The sequence below is a fragment of the Sceloporus undulatus genome, chromosome 3 (assembly GCF_019175285.1).
Source record: "Sceloporus undulatus isolate JIND9_A2432 ecotype Alabama chromosome 3, SceUnd_v1.1, whole genome shotgun sequence".
Lineage (NCBI taxonomy): Eukaryota > Metazoa > Chordata > Lepidosauria > Squamata > Phrynosomatidae > Sceloporus > Sceloporus undulatus.
The window spans coordinates 160,967,411-160,983,654 of NC_056524.1; the positions used below are offsets into that span (position 1 = coordinate 160,967,411).

Here is a 16,244-nt window from a genome sequence, read left to right on the forward strand (position 1 = left end):
GCAATTCTGTGGTCAATGTCTGGCAGATATTGGCTAGAGTTGCACTGGAGGACCTAGAGATTCCTACAGAGGTGTTCTCTCAGGTAAAAACATAGTGCTTTTGTTATTTTTTGTTTTTCCACGTTCAAGGAGATCCTATGCCCCTAACCCCAGTGAATGTGGAGGGATGAGTGTATACTATTTATTCCAATTGGAAGTTGGCGTTAGTCCTGTAAATAAAATTTATAATACAATATATTAATGATAATCACGTTATTGACCTTTCCATGAAATATCTAACCATCACGCTGTAAAAAGCAAGCATGTTATGGCATGGATGAAGTTAAGAACAGCTGCTGGGAGGATTCTAGATTGAAGGTTATGCAAAGGTTACGTGAAGATTAGAGCAGCCGCTAGCATAGTAAGGGTTGCTAAAGAGACAGTTTTGATAAAAGTGATTGGAAATGATCAAAGGGCACCATAGAACTAGCTAGCTGATTTCAGTTATTGTTAGCACATATGTTCAAAGTTTTGTGCCTGCTGTTATTGTATGTTACCATGACACTTCTGATTTATATTACTAGCAGTGTGAAACAAATTTGATAGGAGTTGAAGTGAAGTTTCCATTCACCTGCATGCAAAATATCTCAAAGTACTGTAAAGTAGGGGAGAAAGTGCTCTCAACCTCAGGTTTGAATCAGTCTGCTAGGTTTCCCCATGTAGCCTGCTGGGAATCATGCCATGGCCCTTTCCATTCCCCAGGCTTCTCCTTGTCCCCTGTTCCACAGATTCCTCTTCATGCCACCAGCCTTTGGGTAGGTGAAAGATACATGAAAGTTTTGCTTTAAGTTTTGCTTTTATCTTTGATCACAGATTAGAAAAAAGTTTCCCCTCTCTATTTCCCCTTGCCTTCCCACTTGGAAAAGCAAATGAGCACCAGGAATTCCTGCTGTTATTTCTGATCTGTAATTGGCAGTTATAAGGACCTTGCTTTGCCTCCCCCCCCCCCCTCAAGAGGGGAGGGTATGGAACAAATGAAGCAACTGTAATGCAAGCATTGGCTTACACAGACTTACTTTGTGTCATGTGGCCAAGGATGTTTCTTGTCTTGGGGAAGGTTATTTGGCTCACACCTCAAGATTGTTCCACAGCATTATCCTGTATCCTTCATATAGAATGTGAAAACTTGTCATCTGCAGGTAATTACTGTTCTTCATGTAAGGTAGCAATTTCTCAATATTTTAATAGCACCTGTCAACCTGAAATGATGGGTCTTCTGAGTGTCATGGAAAAGTTCTTTCTTTCTTTTTTGAAATTATAGACATCAGGATTCCAGTTTGCTGCCAGTGCGCCTATAAATTGTGTTACATTTTTACTGGAAATCCTTTGTATCCAATATAGTGGTTTAAGACTTGTCCTTTCACTTTTGTTCCTTTCCTGAGGAATATAGTTTGAAATTGAAGATAAAATGTATGCAGCTACTAACTAGCCAGAAGATACCAACATGAATTATGCCAAAACTGTGATACTAACTTTGGCCTGTTACAGACTGCCAAAATAAAGCTGCTTCGGGTCTCTTTGGAGGTATGCTGTTTAAATGATGCATGTATCCTAAGAATCCGGAAGCTGCACCAAAGCTGCACTCCAGTGCTTAGGAATGGAGTGTGGCTTTGGCGCAACCTCCGGACTCTTAGGACCCATACATCATTTAAATAGCATACCTCCAAAGAGACCCGAAGCAGCTTTATTTTGGCAGTCTGTAACAGGCCTTTAATTCAGCTGTCTGTAGTGTAGGGTTGAAGGATTTATGGCTTTGGGAACGAGATCTCCCTTTCATTCAGCCTCTCTGTGATACCTTTAAAAGAGTTTTGCATTGAGTCGGCAGTAGGCCTAGCTTGAAGCAGGAAAGCCCAGTTCTTTTCTCAGAGGTGTTTAGAGTTTGTTGGGTCCAAACCAAGGTTGAAAAAGAGCTGGTGGGGTCATGAGAAATGTTAGGTGAGATCAGAACAGGAGAGGATGTATAATACACCTATGTGAACTTTTTGGTTATGAGAACAGAATGAACTGCCTTTTTCACCTGCCATCTTCTCACCCACCTTTCTTTCTGCTTGCATAATTTATTGGCACTCTTGAAGAAATAAAAATAACAATCCTTCTCAGTATAACTTTGCAAATAATTCTGTTACTGAATGGTTGATGCTGCTTATAGTGCGTAGGATTTTTTCAATCTTTCTCTGTCAGAGAGCTCTGGCATCACAATAACTAGGATTCCCAGGATTCCCTAGCACTGAGCCAGGGCAGTTAAGGTGGTCTCACACTGGATTACTTCTGCAGTGTGTTTTGGACCTGTGTTTAAGGGTGTGCAACCCCATTCTCCTTGAATGTCATCTCTGTTTTTCTAATTGTCTTTAAGTCCAGAAATTTTAATTAAAAATTTGACCCAAAAAGGTGGCCGACTTACCCACCAGTCAATGTAAATACTGTACTTTAACTCTTATATACAAAAGAAACCATTCCCTGGTGGAAGGCAAGAGTCTATCCTGGAAGCACTGACCCACTCTCTCATCCATTCAGTCTTTAGCATGAGCACAAACAGTTATGTCATCATTTTCCTTTGCTTCATTCTTTACTTCCTTTGTTACATACCCCTAAGTTTTACCCTCAACTTAGCCATTGGTCATAGCAAAAGCTATAATTTTGTTCCCAAAACCTGCCCTTAACTTACACTTATAGTTGAGTATATATGATACATTTATATGAAAGCAGATGAGTTTTGAGTTAGTACTTCAGTTAAATTTCTCCAACCTAATACTTGTTTTATGATCAAACTAATTCTTAAATGGATATTGGTGATTGCCATAAAAATTTAGTATGATATGTTATTTTTGCACCATCATTAACAGTGATACTATGCAAGTGTTACAATTCTGGTGCAAAAGAAAATGTTAAGTAATTTAAATGTTACAAAGCAACTTTTGTGAAGCATCTATTCGAGCTCTGTAGTATTGCATAAATGTTTATTCATAGACTGTAAATCTATAAAGTTACAGTGGTATAAAATGTAAATGCATAATTCTTATCTAAATGTCTGGGGGAAATCCATTGAAAATAACCCTAGAAAGGAACTTTTGGGCTTGGTGTAGATGTATTGATGCTCTGAGTAGAGGCATTGAAATAATACTGAGGTCAGACAGTCATGACTGATATGTTCCATTGATTTTGTTTCTTATACTCTAAGCATGGCTGAGTTTAGTATTTAATTTTTTCAACCTACCTATAATAGTTCTACAATAAAATATAAAACAAATTCCATGAAAGCCAAATGAAATAGGGCCGGATCCAGTGATGGACTAACATTGATGGAGTGGCAGAATCTAGTACAGTGATAGAATCCAGCAAAATCAGGTTGAGAATGATACCCTCCTCCACACTGTAGGCCCTGGTATGCCCCCAAAACTAGATCTAGAAGGTTGTAACATCTTTGGGGCTAGTTTTCAGGTAGTGTGGAGGGCTGCAGGAAGAAGGGAAATAAAATTTTGAGTGCCCCCTACACTGATGATAGGAAAAATAGTTTGGATCATAATAATGTTAATGTAGCTTGGCCTTAGGATAAAAAAATATTAAGAGTACAGTCAGACCTTTATATCTGTGGGGGGGGGGTTCCGTTCTGCCCCCCACGGATACAAAAATGCATGACCTCAAGTCCCATTGTTCTTAGTGGTGGCGTGATGTGTTTGTGGATGCTAGTGTGGACACATGCATGTGCCACCATTGGGGACAATGAGGCTTACCATCCGTGGATGCTTAAATGCATGGATGGCAAGCCTATGGATGGCAAGGCCCCACTGTAGTCATATGCAAAGCTGTGTCAGGCAGCTCCATAACATTCTACTTCACACTGAAATATGTTTAATTATCAGGTAGTTATAGTGTAATATATGTGGGTGGAGATACAGTAGCAAATATAATTAACCAGCCCAAGATATGTTACATAAATCTGTTTTTCAGTTTTTGTAGAGAAAACCTTGAGCTATGGAGTGACTGTATTTTCAGCCATGCCAGTTGCTTAGATTGTTTTGCAAATGGACATCTTTTATTCTTTTTCTCAAGAGAGAGTAAGATACTAACTTAGATTATAGTATCAAATCAGTGTGCTATTAAGACAACAAAAAAGCTATTAGTACAGTACCTTTTTTCTTCTCTGTAGATGAAAATGTTGTTAACTTCAAATCTGTGGTATGTCTTCTGTACTCATTTAATTGTTGGTGTTTGTTTTGTAGATACAGTAGAAAATTTTAGTGAGGACAATGAGAACAGTCACTTCATCTACAAGAATGCTGACGACAATAATACAATTAATGCTGGAATAACAGAAATCTCTGGGTACAACATTGAAGTCAAGGAATCATCTGATTCTTGGGACTCCCATATTGAGAAGAAAGACTCGTTATCAGAAGCCTCACATCCTAAAGAATCATTATTAACTGACTTATATGAATGGGAAGATGAAAATGAGGATACCCGAAGAGGAGAATATTTGTTAGGTTTTGATGATGAATCCCTTTCAGAAATAAAAAACAAGGATGAAGATCTAGTCAAAGAAGAACTGGAGACTCCAAAGGAAACCATTAGTGAAGAACTGATGCAAACCGTTCTCAGGCCAAGTAATTGTCGGACATACTGTAGATCTAACAAAACAAAATCACAGGGAATGACAAATTTTGATAAGCTACTGGATGGCACTCTTGAGCCTCTAGCCAAAGCAAATAGTGATTCAAATACTGATGGTTTCAACCCAGTAAGAAAAGTTGCTTTAAGCAGTGGGACCAGTTTTAGAGGGACAGTTGGAAGGACTAGAGACTACACTGTTCTTCATCCATCATGCTTATCGGTGTGTAATGTTACAATACAAGACACAATGGATCGTATTGATGAATTTGCCACAGCTGCACCTACTGATCTGGGAGAAGCAGGACGTCTCAGAAAGAAAGCTGACATGGCTACAACAAAGGCTACTACTAGATTTCGACCTAGCAATACCAAATCCAAAAAAGATGTCAAATTGGAATTTTTTGGTTTTGATGACAATGATGAAGGAGGGGGTGGTGAAGGTGGATCTAGAACCTCTGGAAGCTCAAACTATAAAATTAAATACTTTGGTTTTGATGATTTAAGTGAAAGTGAGGATGATGATGAAGATCGGCAGTTAGAAAGGAAAATTAATAAAAGAAGAACAGCACCATCTTCTTCCTCACTTCAGTCCAGTTCTGATGGAAGTGAGAACTATTCACAAGACAGCCAATCAAGCAGTAATCCAGGTAATGTTACTTGGATACCCTTGTTTCATTACTTACTAGATCTGCATTGGTAGTTTTACTTTAAAATATGAGCATTATTGTGATCCAGTGTACCCCTTTAAAGTTGTAGTCAGTCAGGAACTAAATGTGTAATTTAACATTACAAACAACCAAACAGATTTTCTTGATGTTGTGTTCCAAAAGCACACATTTGCTATATTGGAGTCCCAAATGTTAGTTTACATTTTTAGCAACAATCCATTTAGGCAGTCCTGTTGCTTTTTGGACTGTAAAGAAGCCCTGGAAGAGAAAATAGAAGAGAGAAAATGAAATGCCAAGATAGATTATATGACTCATAGTAAATGAGGTTCAATGGAAGGGGTCTTGCATACCACATTAGCCTAATAGGATTTCTGTCCTCAGCGTATACTGCAAATAAGAAATCAGCATTGGAAGTTAATACTATTCCTTTTCACTGCATATTAGCATAGGTAGAACTGGAGTGAGATTGGCCCCATAGGGTAAAATGTATTCATGGGAACTAATGGTACATAAAGAAATGTGTTTTTGTTGTGTTTTTTTTAGAAAACAGAACAATTTATTAAAGTGTTCTTGAAGATGTATTATCCTTAAAAACTTGACAGTTACAATACAAGCAAAATGCTAAGTTGATTTTATTTTTTGTTCATGGAATTGAGACTGAGCCTGTTTGGTTGTCTCTTTTTCCCCTTTCAGTAAGAATAAGTCAGGATTAAGTCCCTGGTAGTTTGGTACATAAAACCTAAATGTTAGAAAAGGGGGAAAAGAAGATGAAACATCACTGATCTAATAACGGTGGAAGAATGCATGGGGTATGAAGTGGTTCAGGTGCTTAATCCGTTACCAATATTTAAAACTGTTACTGAATTCCACAGCAGCCTCATGCAATTTCTGTTAAATTGAAACCAGAAAACTGGCTAAGTTGCTGCTTACTGACCTGAATCCCATCCAAGTTGGTAAGATTAGGTTATAAAGTGTTATTAAAATATTACAACCTTCATGTAATTGCATTGTACTGTGTCTCAGGCTGTCTTGGAAATCTAAAGAACAAATCCTCAGACTTAGTAACTGCCTCTGCCTTTCTGGAAAAAAATCAAGGTACTGAATTTCTTTAAAAGTCTCTAATGGTAAATATGAAGGAATTAATATTTGAAGGGTGGGAAACTTCCTGTGAACAGGAGGTCTCCATTCAGCCCTCCTGCTTTTCACCCAGTTTCCATCTCATCCTCCTCAGTTTCACTGAGTTGACAGAGAAATGGTCTCTAGTGCTGAGCAGATAAAATACTCTTGTCCTAATCTGATCTTCATGCATTTGCTGAAAATGGTGGCGGAAAGGGTGTGCGTGTTTGAGTATGTGTGTATGGAATTGATTGACGTGTGGGAGTGAGTATTGTGGAAAATGGGTTGTGTGTTAGTGGGTTAGTAGCATCTGCTTCTGTCTCTGGCTATACCCACTGCTTACATTAAGTGTCTAGAGCAGACCTGCACAACTTGGCAGTAGGAAGGGGCCAAAATTAAAATAGGTTAACTTATTTTGGCTTCTGATAGTTTTTTAATTAATTAATTAATTAATTATTAATAAATATATTCCATCCTCCTCCTCTACCTGGCCCTTTCCTCACAAGAAAGCCGACCAGCGAAGGAACATTGCAAATGTTCACCTATCCCCATCCAGCCTTCGCCTCAGGAGAAAGCCAAGCTGTGGAAGAACCTTTTAGGGCAAGTATTTGCCCATCCTCCTTCTCTGCTGCCTGGTCTTTTCCTCAGCATGGTGGAGGAGCCTTGCTCGGCAAGAATTTGCCTATCCTCCTCCTCTCCTATCTCACCTTCTTTTCAGGAGAAGGCTGAACAGTGGAGGGGCTTTGAAATAGTTCCACATCCTCATGGGCCACCTGAACCCCTTTGGTGGGCCACATGTGGCACCTGGGCCATTTGTTGTGCACGCCTGCTCTAGCGTTTCCTGGGTAACAATGTTAATTTTGAGTGGGCATAGTTCTGAATATGTTATAGATTGTTCTAGTAAATATTAGAAATCTTCAGGCCTGCAGGCCTAAGATACAAAACAAAACTAATGAAGTTAAAGCAACTTTATATTCCTTCCTAGTGTTAACGTATATATAGAGAGAGATCTTGTAGCGCCTTTGAGGCTAATTCAAGACAGAGGTTTGCAGCATGAGCTTTCATAGACCCAAATCTACTTTCTCAGATGCATTTGGTGGAGTGGTAAGCCAAGGACAGACTTAGGCCCTACATATGCCATCTATGTCGTGAGGGGGACACAGGTACTAAGCCTTGTCACAAACCAAGATGCCAACTCTGTCCACACATTTATCCAGGAAATGTCATCACAAGACTTAATGGCAACACCCACAATATAAGGAGGACCTTCACACGCTCATCCTCCAATGTGATTTATGCCATATTATGTCATTAATGCCCGTCAGCCCTCTACATAGAGCAAACAGGCCAGTCCCTGTGGCAGGACTTAAGTCTACGAAAGCTCATGCTCCCAACTTCTTTCTTTAGTTAATCTCAAAGCTGCTATAAAATCTCTTTACATACTGATTCTACAGACTAAAATGGTGGTATCTTTGAATTCTAGTGTTAACATGGTGCAGGTAACAACAAAATGAAATTAATCTCTGAATAGTTTATATAGTCAGTATAGCAATTATCTGTCTGTTTTTAGCTAGGTGTTCTGTATACCAAGATTTGGAATTATGGCTTTCTTAATGCTATTGGTCCACATCTAGCCAGTAAAGGTAATGGTGAAGAATTACTATGAAAATCTGACAGTGCTGTTGTGCACTTGGAAGTGGTGCTATAATTTTAACGTTTGAATGTTTCAGTACAAATATCTATAAGTTGAACCACTTTCAATAGTATGAGGAATCCTAGATTCATGCAGTAAAATGCAAGAAATACAGTGGTATCTCCTTGATATCTTCCTGGGTTTGGTTCTAGGACCCCCTATGGATATCAAAATCCACGGTACTCAAGTTCCATTATATACAGTGACATAGTAAAATGATATCCCTTACATAAAATGGCAGAATCAAGATTTGCTTTTTGGATTCATTCATACATACCTACCTGATCGTAGGAAGGGCGGCATATAAATAAAATTTTATTATTATTATTATTATTATTATACACAATTGACACTGTGAATGGTCACATCTGTGGATGCAGAATCGATGGATATGGAGGGCTGGCTGTATACTTGAATTGCAAGGCAGACAGGACAAAGAGGTTAATAATTGCGGGATGATGTCTCCCAAATAAATATGAATTAATCATAGAGTAGGAGAGAATTACAGAAAATAAGTAGAAGAGATAGGAACAAACTTCTACAAAGATCCTTTGCCATATCCAGTTAGATTCTCCTAGTGAAAATTGAATCATAGAGTTGGAAAAGACCTGAAGGGCCATCCAGTCCAACACCCTGCCATGCTGGAATACCCAGTCAAAGCAGATGGCTATCCAGCCTTTGTTTAAAGACCTCCAAAGAAGGAGACTCCACACTCTCCAAAGGAGTGTGTTCCGTTGTTGAACAGCTCTTACTGTCAGGAGGTTATTCCTAAAGTTTAGGTGGAATCTCTTTTCCTGCAGTTTGCATCTGTTGGTCTGTGTCCTAAGCCTGAGGCGTATGGGTCAAAAGAAGCAGCTACCAGCCATTTTGAGGGTGTGGCGTTCACATGGTTTATACCCTTAAAGCTGCTGGAAGCCGCTCCACAACCCAGTCCTTTGGACCAGATGAAAAAGGAGCAGAAATAACTGGGCTCTTGGTGTCAGATCACTGTAGTCCTGGGCTGATCACAGCTGGAAAGACCAGTCCTTGCTGCCTGTCTGCCTCATCCCCTAGTCTCTGGAGTAGAAGAAAACAAGCTTTCTCCAACTGACATCCCTTCAAATATTTAAACAGGGCTATCATATTACCTCTTAACCTTTCTTTTCTCCAGGCTAAACATACCCATCTCCCTAAGTGTCTCCTCATAAGGTATGATTTCCAGACCTTTCACCATTTTGATCACCCTCCTCTGGATGTACTTCAGCTTCCCAACATCCTTTATGAACTGTGGTGTCCATAATTGGGCAGAGTAGCATTCTGTTTATTTTTGACCTTATTATGAGATGCTTAGTGTGTAGCACTTTTACTAAGTGATTGAGGGAAGTGCATATTAACTAAATTCCTTTCTGAATTATAACTTTTACTAGTTATAAAACCCAGTTGTGTTCTTATCTTTCCAAAAGGATGGTCCCAAACATAAAATGTTAATATTAAATGTTAAAAAAGTATAATTATTTTCTTAAAGTTAAATGCTTTTATGTGAATCCTCCCCCCCCCCCCCCGGGGGGGGGGGCCTGTGACAGATCACTCTAGTGTGAGATGAAAGTATTACAAGCACCTTTGTAAAGCATATGTAGTGATGTGTAAAATTAATTCAAAAAGTTGTGAAGCTGCTCTATTCTCTATATCATTGGAAGGAACTCTGATTCTCCAAGCAGTGGAAGCCGATAATTTTAAGACTCTTCCAAGTATCTTAAAATAGTACATTTTAAAGCAGTCCTGCAAATCAAAATGTGATGACTAATGTATAACTTCTTCAATATCACAGTTGGCTTAGTATTCCAGGTGATCCATTTGATTTGGCAAATCAGGCGGTCAGATACTTTTGTTATCTTGTGTAAGTGGCAACCTTTCTAATTGTGTCAGAAGGCTGTCTGATGGCAAGAGTGGGAGTAAGGGGTCCCCCCCCCCCGAATTGTTGAGGAAGCACATCCCTTTAACCATTTTGTCAGGGCAGACATTCTTTGCTTCAACAGCTTTTTCTAGAGTGCTACTCTACTCTTCTCTCCCAGTTAATCCATGTAGCCTACTCTTTCTTGCTGACTTTATGCTGTAACTACAGGCATCTTTCAACAGAAACATAGCAGTTAGGAGGAAACAAGCACATAAATAAATATCACGGAATCTGTTGCATTTTGTTGCAATAATTATCACAGAGTCAGTTGTAGAGAGGAGTAGCCTTGTGGCATGGAATGATGGTCCACCCAAGATTGGGGTCTTCTGTTGAATCACTAATAAGCATGGCAGGTTGCCATCTGAAGGATTATTGCCTCTCTTCCTATACAACAAGAGTCCTCTCTACTTGCAACGAGGATTGTTAATTCCCTCTTCAGGCTTATGGGAGCCAGTTGGATATCAGATCTGTGTAAATAGGATCCAACACTGGTGTCTTCAGGTTAAATTTTTAAGCAGGCATGTTTTCCCCATCTTCTACTTTGAGAAAGTGTGGGTTATTAAAGGAAATTTAGAGTGAAATTACTTAGTGTAAAGTGTACAAGATTGATTTGTAAGGATTTGTTCAGTTTTTGGGTGTGAACATTTTGCTCTAAAATCATGTAACTGAGTGCATGAGAAATATAAGGCAAATTGAGTGGCGTTTTTTGAAGCAGGCACACCAAATTAACTTTGAACACTGAGGAACCTGGGTTGTATATGTTTTTGTGTCTGAAGTGTTAAATAATGACATCTTTATCTCGATGGGATATAATCACTGATCAAGCTTGCTAAGCACTTCCAGATTGCCATCATAATTATTTTGGTTTACCAGATTTAATGGCTGAAACGAGACTGCTTGATTACAGTACATCAGACATTTTACATTAGGCTGTGCACTGTGAGCTGATTTTCCTCTTGTAGCTGCAGCTTAATTACAGCTGATCATATCTTTTTCTATCTCATTATTTTATTAAATAGTAGGTTGTTATAGGCTGGTGCACATTTTTTTTCAAACACAGTTAAAATTGCTTGTTTGTGTTTTTGTAAAACTTAAGGACTCTCACGCAGGTGTACTCCTCCCCTCTATCAACTCTGGAAAGGGAGGTGGAGTTTCTGAAAACGTGCTGATCTGTATAGTAGGCAGGAGTAATAAGAGATGCTGCTTTTGCCTGATCCAAAGCCCAATATGGCATGTGAAGCCTCTTTTCACTGTTGTCTAGCACAGGGGTTTCCAACCTCTTTGACTAGTGGATCCCTAAGGGCTCCATGGAGCACAGGTTGGGAACCGCTGCTCTAGCACATTCAGAAGCAGAGTGGATAAAACGTCTAATTTTAACCAATTTTAAATTAATGGACATATTTTTAAAAATGCAATTATTTCAGTTAAATCTCATGATAGGTATACTATGCCTGCTGTCTTACAGAAATGAAGTGGTGGTTCTGTCGCATTCATACATTATTTACAAATCAAACATGAGCATTCATTTCATTTTTTAATGTAATGAAAATGGCTTTATCCAGCCTGAATGTCAACTCTTGCATCTTGGAAGTTTAAGAGTTTCTATTCCCCTGACCAAAGTAAGCCTGAGGGAAGCAGGGAAATGTCTAATTAACAGTTTGTAAACTGCTCCGATAGCCTTTTGGCTGAAGAGCAGTGTGTGTGTAAACACACACACACACACACACACACACGTAGAATAAGGTAGTTTAGGTGGAACTAGGTCAAGAAAGGCAGAGAAGTCAGTGTTTCCTGATGCTAAAGAATTTTTAAAAAGCATGCATTGCATGATTTCTGTGTATTATATGACCTGAATGGGAATTCCATTCCTTTACAGGATATAAAAATGTCCAATGACCAAAAGAGTCATTAGTTGTAGGAGATGAAAATGGAATATCCTTGTGCATGAGAGAAGATGGAGAGGACTAAATCTAATTTTCGTTCCTCTTGGTGTACACCCATTAAAATCAAAACGGCTTCCCTAAAATATGACACATTAGTCCTATTCATTTCAGTAGCTCTGCTCTGTTTGGAACTAAAATTGGATTTAGTCTAGAGTTAATAATAAAGCAAGCTGGGGGAAATGGATGTTCTTCTATTAGATTTTAAAATGTTAAGTTGTAATTTTTTTTAAAAAAATTGTAAACATGTAAATGGTAACTTTCTCTTAAACAAATAACCAGATTCCAGTCAGCCTTCCATATCTGTGGATTCTGCATCCACGGATTTAACCATCCATGGCCTGAAAATATTTAAAAAATAATAAAAAAGGAAACCTCGATTTTGCCATTTTATAGAAGGGGCACCATTTTTCTATGCCATTAGTAATGACAAACTCTGATGTGGTTAGTAAGCCTAGAGATGACTTGTGGACATCAGTTCTTATTATGATATAAAAGTATCATAACATTTCGTAATATGTTCTCTGTTAATGTGTCTCAACTGACCTAAGCCTTTTTGTGTGTATGTGGCCATGATGAAGCTTGGAAGGAAGACCCATACAGTCTTATCAAATGCTTTTGCTACTGTCAGCTTAAGTCAGCTAGTGCCTTCTAGATATTTTGACTACAGCGCCAAGGTCTTGCGTTCATTAGTTTTAATGGCTGGAACCATCATTTGAAAGAGATGAATAAATTAGTAATGTCCACTTTGACTCAGTGAAGTAAGTGTCATAAAACTCCATCTTGAAGCATGAAAAAAATACAGTTTCATTTCTTATCTTATCCTTGTACTTGTAGAGCTATTGGATTTTCCAGAAGATCTATCCAGTGTTCCTGAAAGCAATAAGAAATCCACAAATTCTCAAGGTGATAAATCTAAGGAAAACACAAGAAAAATATTTAGTGGACCAAAGAGGGTAAGCAGTTACATTGAAATTAGCTTGTCATGATTTAATCAGTGCTTTATTAAGAGGCATTTGTAATATGTAGTAAAGTTTGATGTATCAAGTCTACATGAAAGAATGTGTGAGGTTAGTGTAATAAAAGGATGAAAATTCAGGAGTTTTATTGTGCCACAGTCCTTCTGGTTACTATTCAGTTTTTTTTTAACTGCATGTGGTGTGCTACACACTTCATTTCATGGAACATTTTTCTTGTGTTCTCCTGTGTGACCTGAACAGGTCCACTTTGTTTTTGTTTTGGGTACACTGTAATAGCTGTGTCTTAATATACATCACAAGCATATTTAGTGTTAAACTTGGATAAATGTTGAATTCATGATATTGACTGGTTATTTTGATTTGTGTGAAATCCCTTTTATTATTAATTAAAATTATCTGCCTAGACTTGTATGGCTTGAAGACTACTTTTTTGGAATCTGGAGCTGTCTTCTATTGAGTTGTTGATGATCCATGTACTCATCATTGCCTACTCTGACCAGTAGCGGCAATACAATACAGTCTTAACTAGATACGATTATGGCACTTCCAGTATCCAGAGTATCTATTAGAGTCAGGCCATTGCATTATAGTTCTGTCAGTGAACTGTGATGCTTCCATTCCCATTTTTGCTATTACGTATTCTAGGGTTTCTGTAGAGAAAGCATAGCATGTTTGGAGAGCTTTCATGTTTAGTTGCCTGGCAGTGCTTATATATAGACATGGAAAGGACTCTTGGGTTTTGGGTGACTTAAGTTTATTTGACAGTAGATATCACATAGAATTTTAAATCATTTCAAGTATTTAAAGGTTCAGTTTGGAGACCTGGGGAATGACAGGGGATGAAATTCATGCAACATTTGATGTTCTTGTAAGAAGTTCCTCCTACTTTGTTTGGCTTTTTAGAGATGGCTACTTCACAATTTAAAGTTGTACCATGTTTTTAATGCACTTTCATCATATCTTTTGTCTTGTATTTTGAATATAGGAAGAAAATGACTTTACTGTTGTTCAAATTAAAAGTTTTGATGAACAGAAAAAAATAAAGAAATTGAGATAAAGAAATTGAGAAAAGTCAGTTGCTTTGAAAATAGTTTATTAACAAAGAATGAACTGTTTATAGTCTAAGTAATCATATATAACTGTTCTGTTTTACAGTCACCAACAAAGGCTGTATACAATGCTAGGCATTGGAATCAGCCAGAATCTGAGACTCTTCCAGCACCACAAGTGTTGAAAAATCCAAGTGTCCCAGTGAGTACAGTGTCTTCACATCCTTTTCCCTAAAGTTTCTCAAAATCAATTTAAGATCATTCTTCAGGTGGAGAAGAAATCTAGAAAAATCTAAACTTAGGGCTAGTATAGCTGGCTATTACTCTAAATAAAATAAAACAAAATAAAATTAGTCAAGAAGACTTTGATTATGGCATATACGTATTTAGTATGGCAGCCATCCTGGATTTAACTAGGAAGAAAATTCAACTTTTCTGTATTGCAAAGTGAATGTCGTTATTTGACCTGTGTACATAGGTTGTTTGTTTCCTACTGTTCTGTACCTAGATATGCAGTGGAAACCATGCGTACATGATGGTACGTTTATATATCTTAGCCTACAAGCTAGGTGAAACTCAGTTAATACAGTTCTCTCTATTAATCTTAAATCTTCCATATTATATAAAATTTGCCCAAAAGTTCAAGGTAAAGGATAAATGGCAACATACTGATTGTAGGATCCTAGAACAGATGCATGCAACAAAACAGTTGTGTGTGTTAATCATTCAAGCTTTGCTTGCTTCTTCTTTTGCTGAGGTGCTGAATCTGTTTGAAAATAACCCTAGTATAATAAATCTTGGTACAATACCAAACATCAGGTGTCCATTTCTGTATTATTAAAGTCTTATTTACAGCAGAAATTTGAATAAATCCAGAATTACTGACCTACTTTTTAATAAGTACTTTAAAGTATTCATTCAGGGCTCTTTCCTTAACAACTTTTTGCCTGTCTTACCCTTACGTTTTGAATCTGAGATCAGCAAATTAGTAGGTCTGCATACATTTGCTTGTTGTTTCTTCAGAAAACAATACATTCTTTTAGAAATCCTGCAAACTATAGAGGTTTTGCAATTGGAGCCTCCTTAAACAGGATAGCTGTACACATTTACTAGAACAGGACATGTCACAGACTTAAATGAATGGTGATATGGCATGTTGATCATTTAAGGGAAATCTGCTGGGTATAAAACATGTGGCAAAGGAAGTGAAAAATACCAGCTATAATGGGGTTTAATACAGTAGTGAAATATGCTAAATGTAAAGAAAGTAATTAAACTACACAGTGTGTTACATCAAAAATGTTACTGGTCAAATATCCTGTGAAAGACATCCCCTAAAATCTGCATCTGTTCATACAGTGGCCTGATAGAGGTGAGAACTGTAAGTGGAAAATGTTTCCAGCCTGCAGCCAAGATTGAAAATACAAAACAGCTCTGTTAGAGTAAGAATGTTTTGAATGGCTTGATTCTTTGACTATCTTGGCATGAATAAGGATTTCTGGGAAATAAAAGAGACAGTAGCTAACAGCTGCAGATGTTTTAAAATGTATTTTGTTTATGCTTCTGTTTGTTTTTCAAATGTTTAAATGTGGTTCCGTTAGCCTGGAGTCTTAAGCTAAACTGGGAGGATGTTGCTGTACTTTCATTTCATCTGTAAACTAAAAGGAAAATCCTCACAAACTTGAAATTTAATGATTTTCCTTCAAACAGTTCATTTGTGCCTTTGAGGATTTATAGCTATGTCTTTGTAAATCTCAGTATGTGAATACAACAGTATACATAATTTCTGTTATCTGTTTCATGTTTAAACACTTACTCATTGTAATCCTTTTTATTAATAGGTAAGACTATCTTCTAAGGAGGCAATTCATAAAGATGATGGAGTGTTTAAAGCTCCTGCACCACCTCCCAAAGTGATCAAAACTGTGACCTTACCCACTCAGCCCTATCAGGAGATAGTAACTGCCTTGAAATGTAGGAAAGAAGACAAAGAAGTAAGTGGGATGTCTGAAACTTCCCCCAAATATGCTTGATGATAGGTGTTCTTAAAAATAAGGTAGATTACAAAGTAAAGAATTAGTTAAAAAACGGAATAAGCTCCCTGTCTGTAACGAAGAACTTGCCAATCTGAGCTGGCCAATTGATTTTTTATGCTTTCAGAAAAAGTGCTACCTCTCAATTGTCAGATATAAAAAACTAATAGCATGTTTGTATG

At 37.7% G+C, this 16,244-nt stretch overlaps 1 protein-coding gene across 2 annotated transcripts in view; it reads left to right on the forward strand.

Annotated features, from left to right (window-relative positions):
* WAPL (WAPL cohesin release factor) overlaps positions 1–16,244 on the forward strand; it is a 67,731-nt gene that overhangs the window by 16,413 nt on the left and 35,074 nt on the right. Inside the window, exons 3-7 of one of the 2 annotated variants that reach the window (XM_042456833.1) lie at positions 4,260–5,297; positions 6,342–6,413; positions 12,838–12,956; positions 14,136–14,231; positions 15,871–16,023. In XM_042456833.1, the coding sequence (XP_042312767.1) occupies positions 4,260–5,297; positions 6,342–6,413; positions 12,838–12,956; positions 14,136–14,231; positions 15,871–16,023 (1,478 nt within the window). The remainder of the gene's footprint in view (positions 1–4,259; positions 5,298–6,341; positions 6,414–12,837; positions 12,957–14,135; positions 14,232–15,870; positions 16,024–16,244) is intronic. The other variant, XM_042456834.1, reaches the window with a different exon arrangement.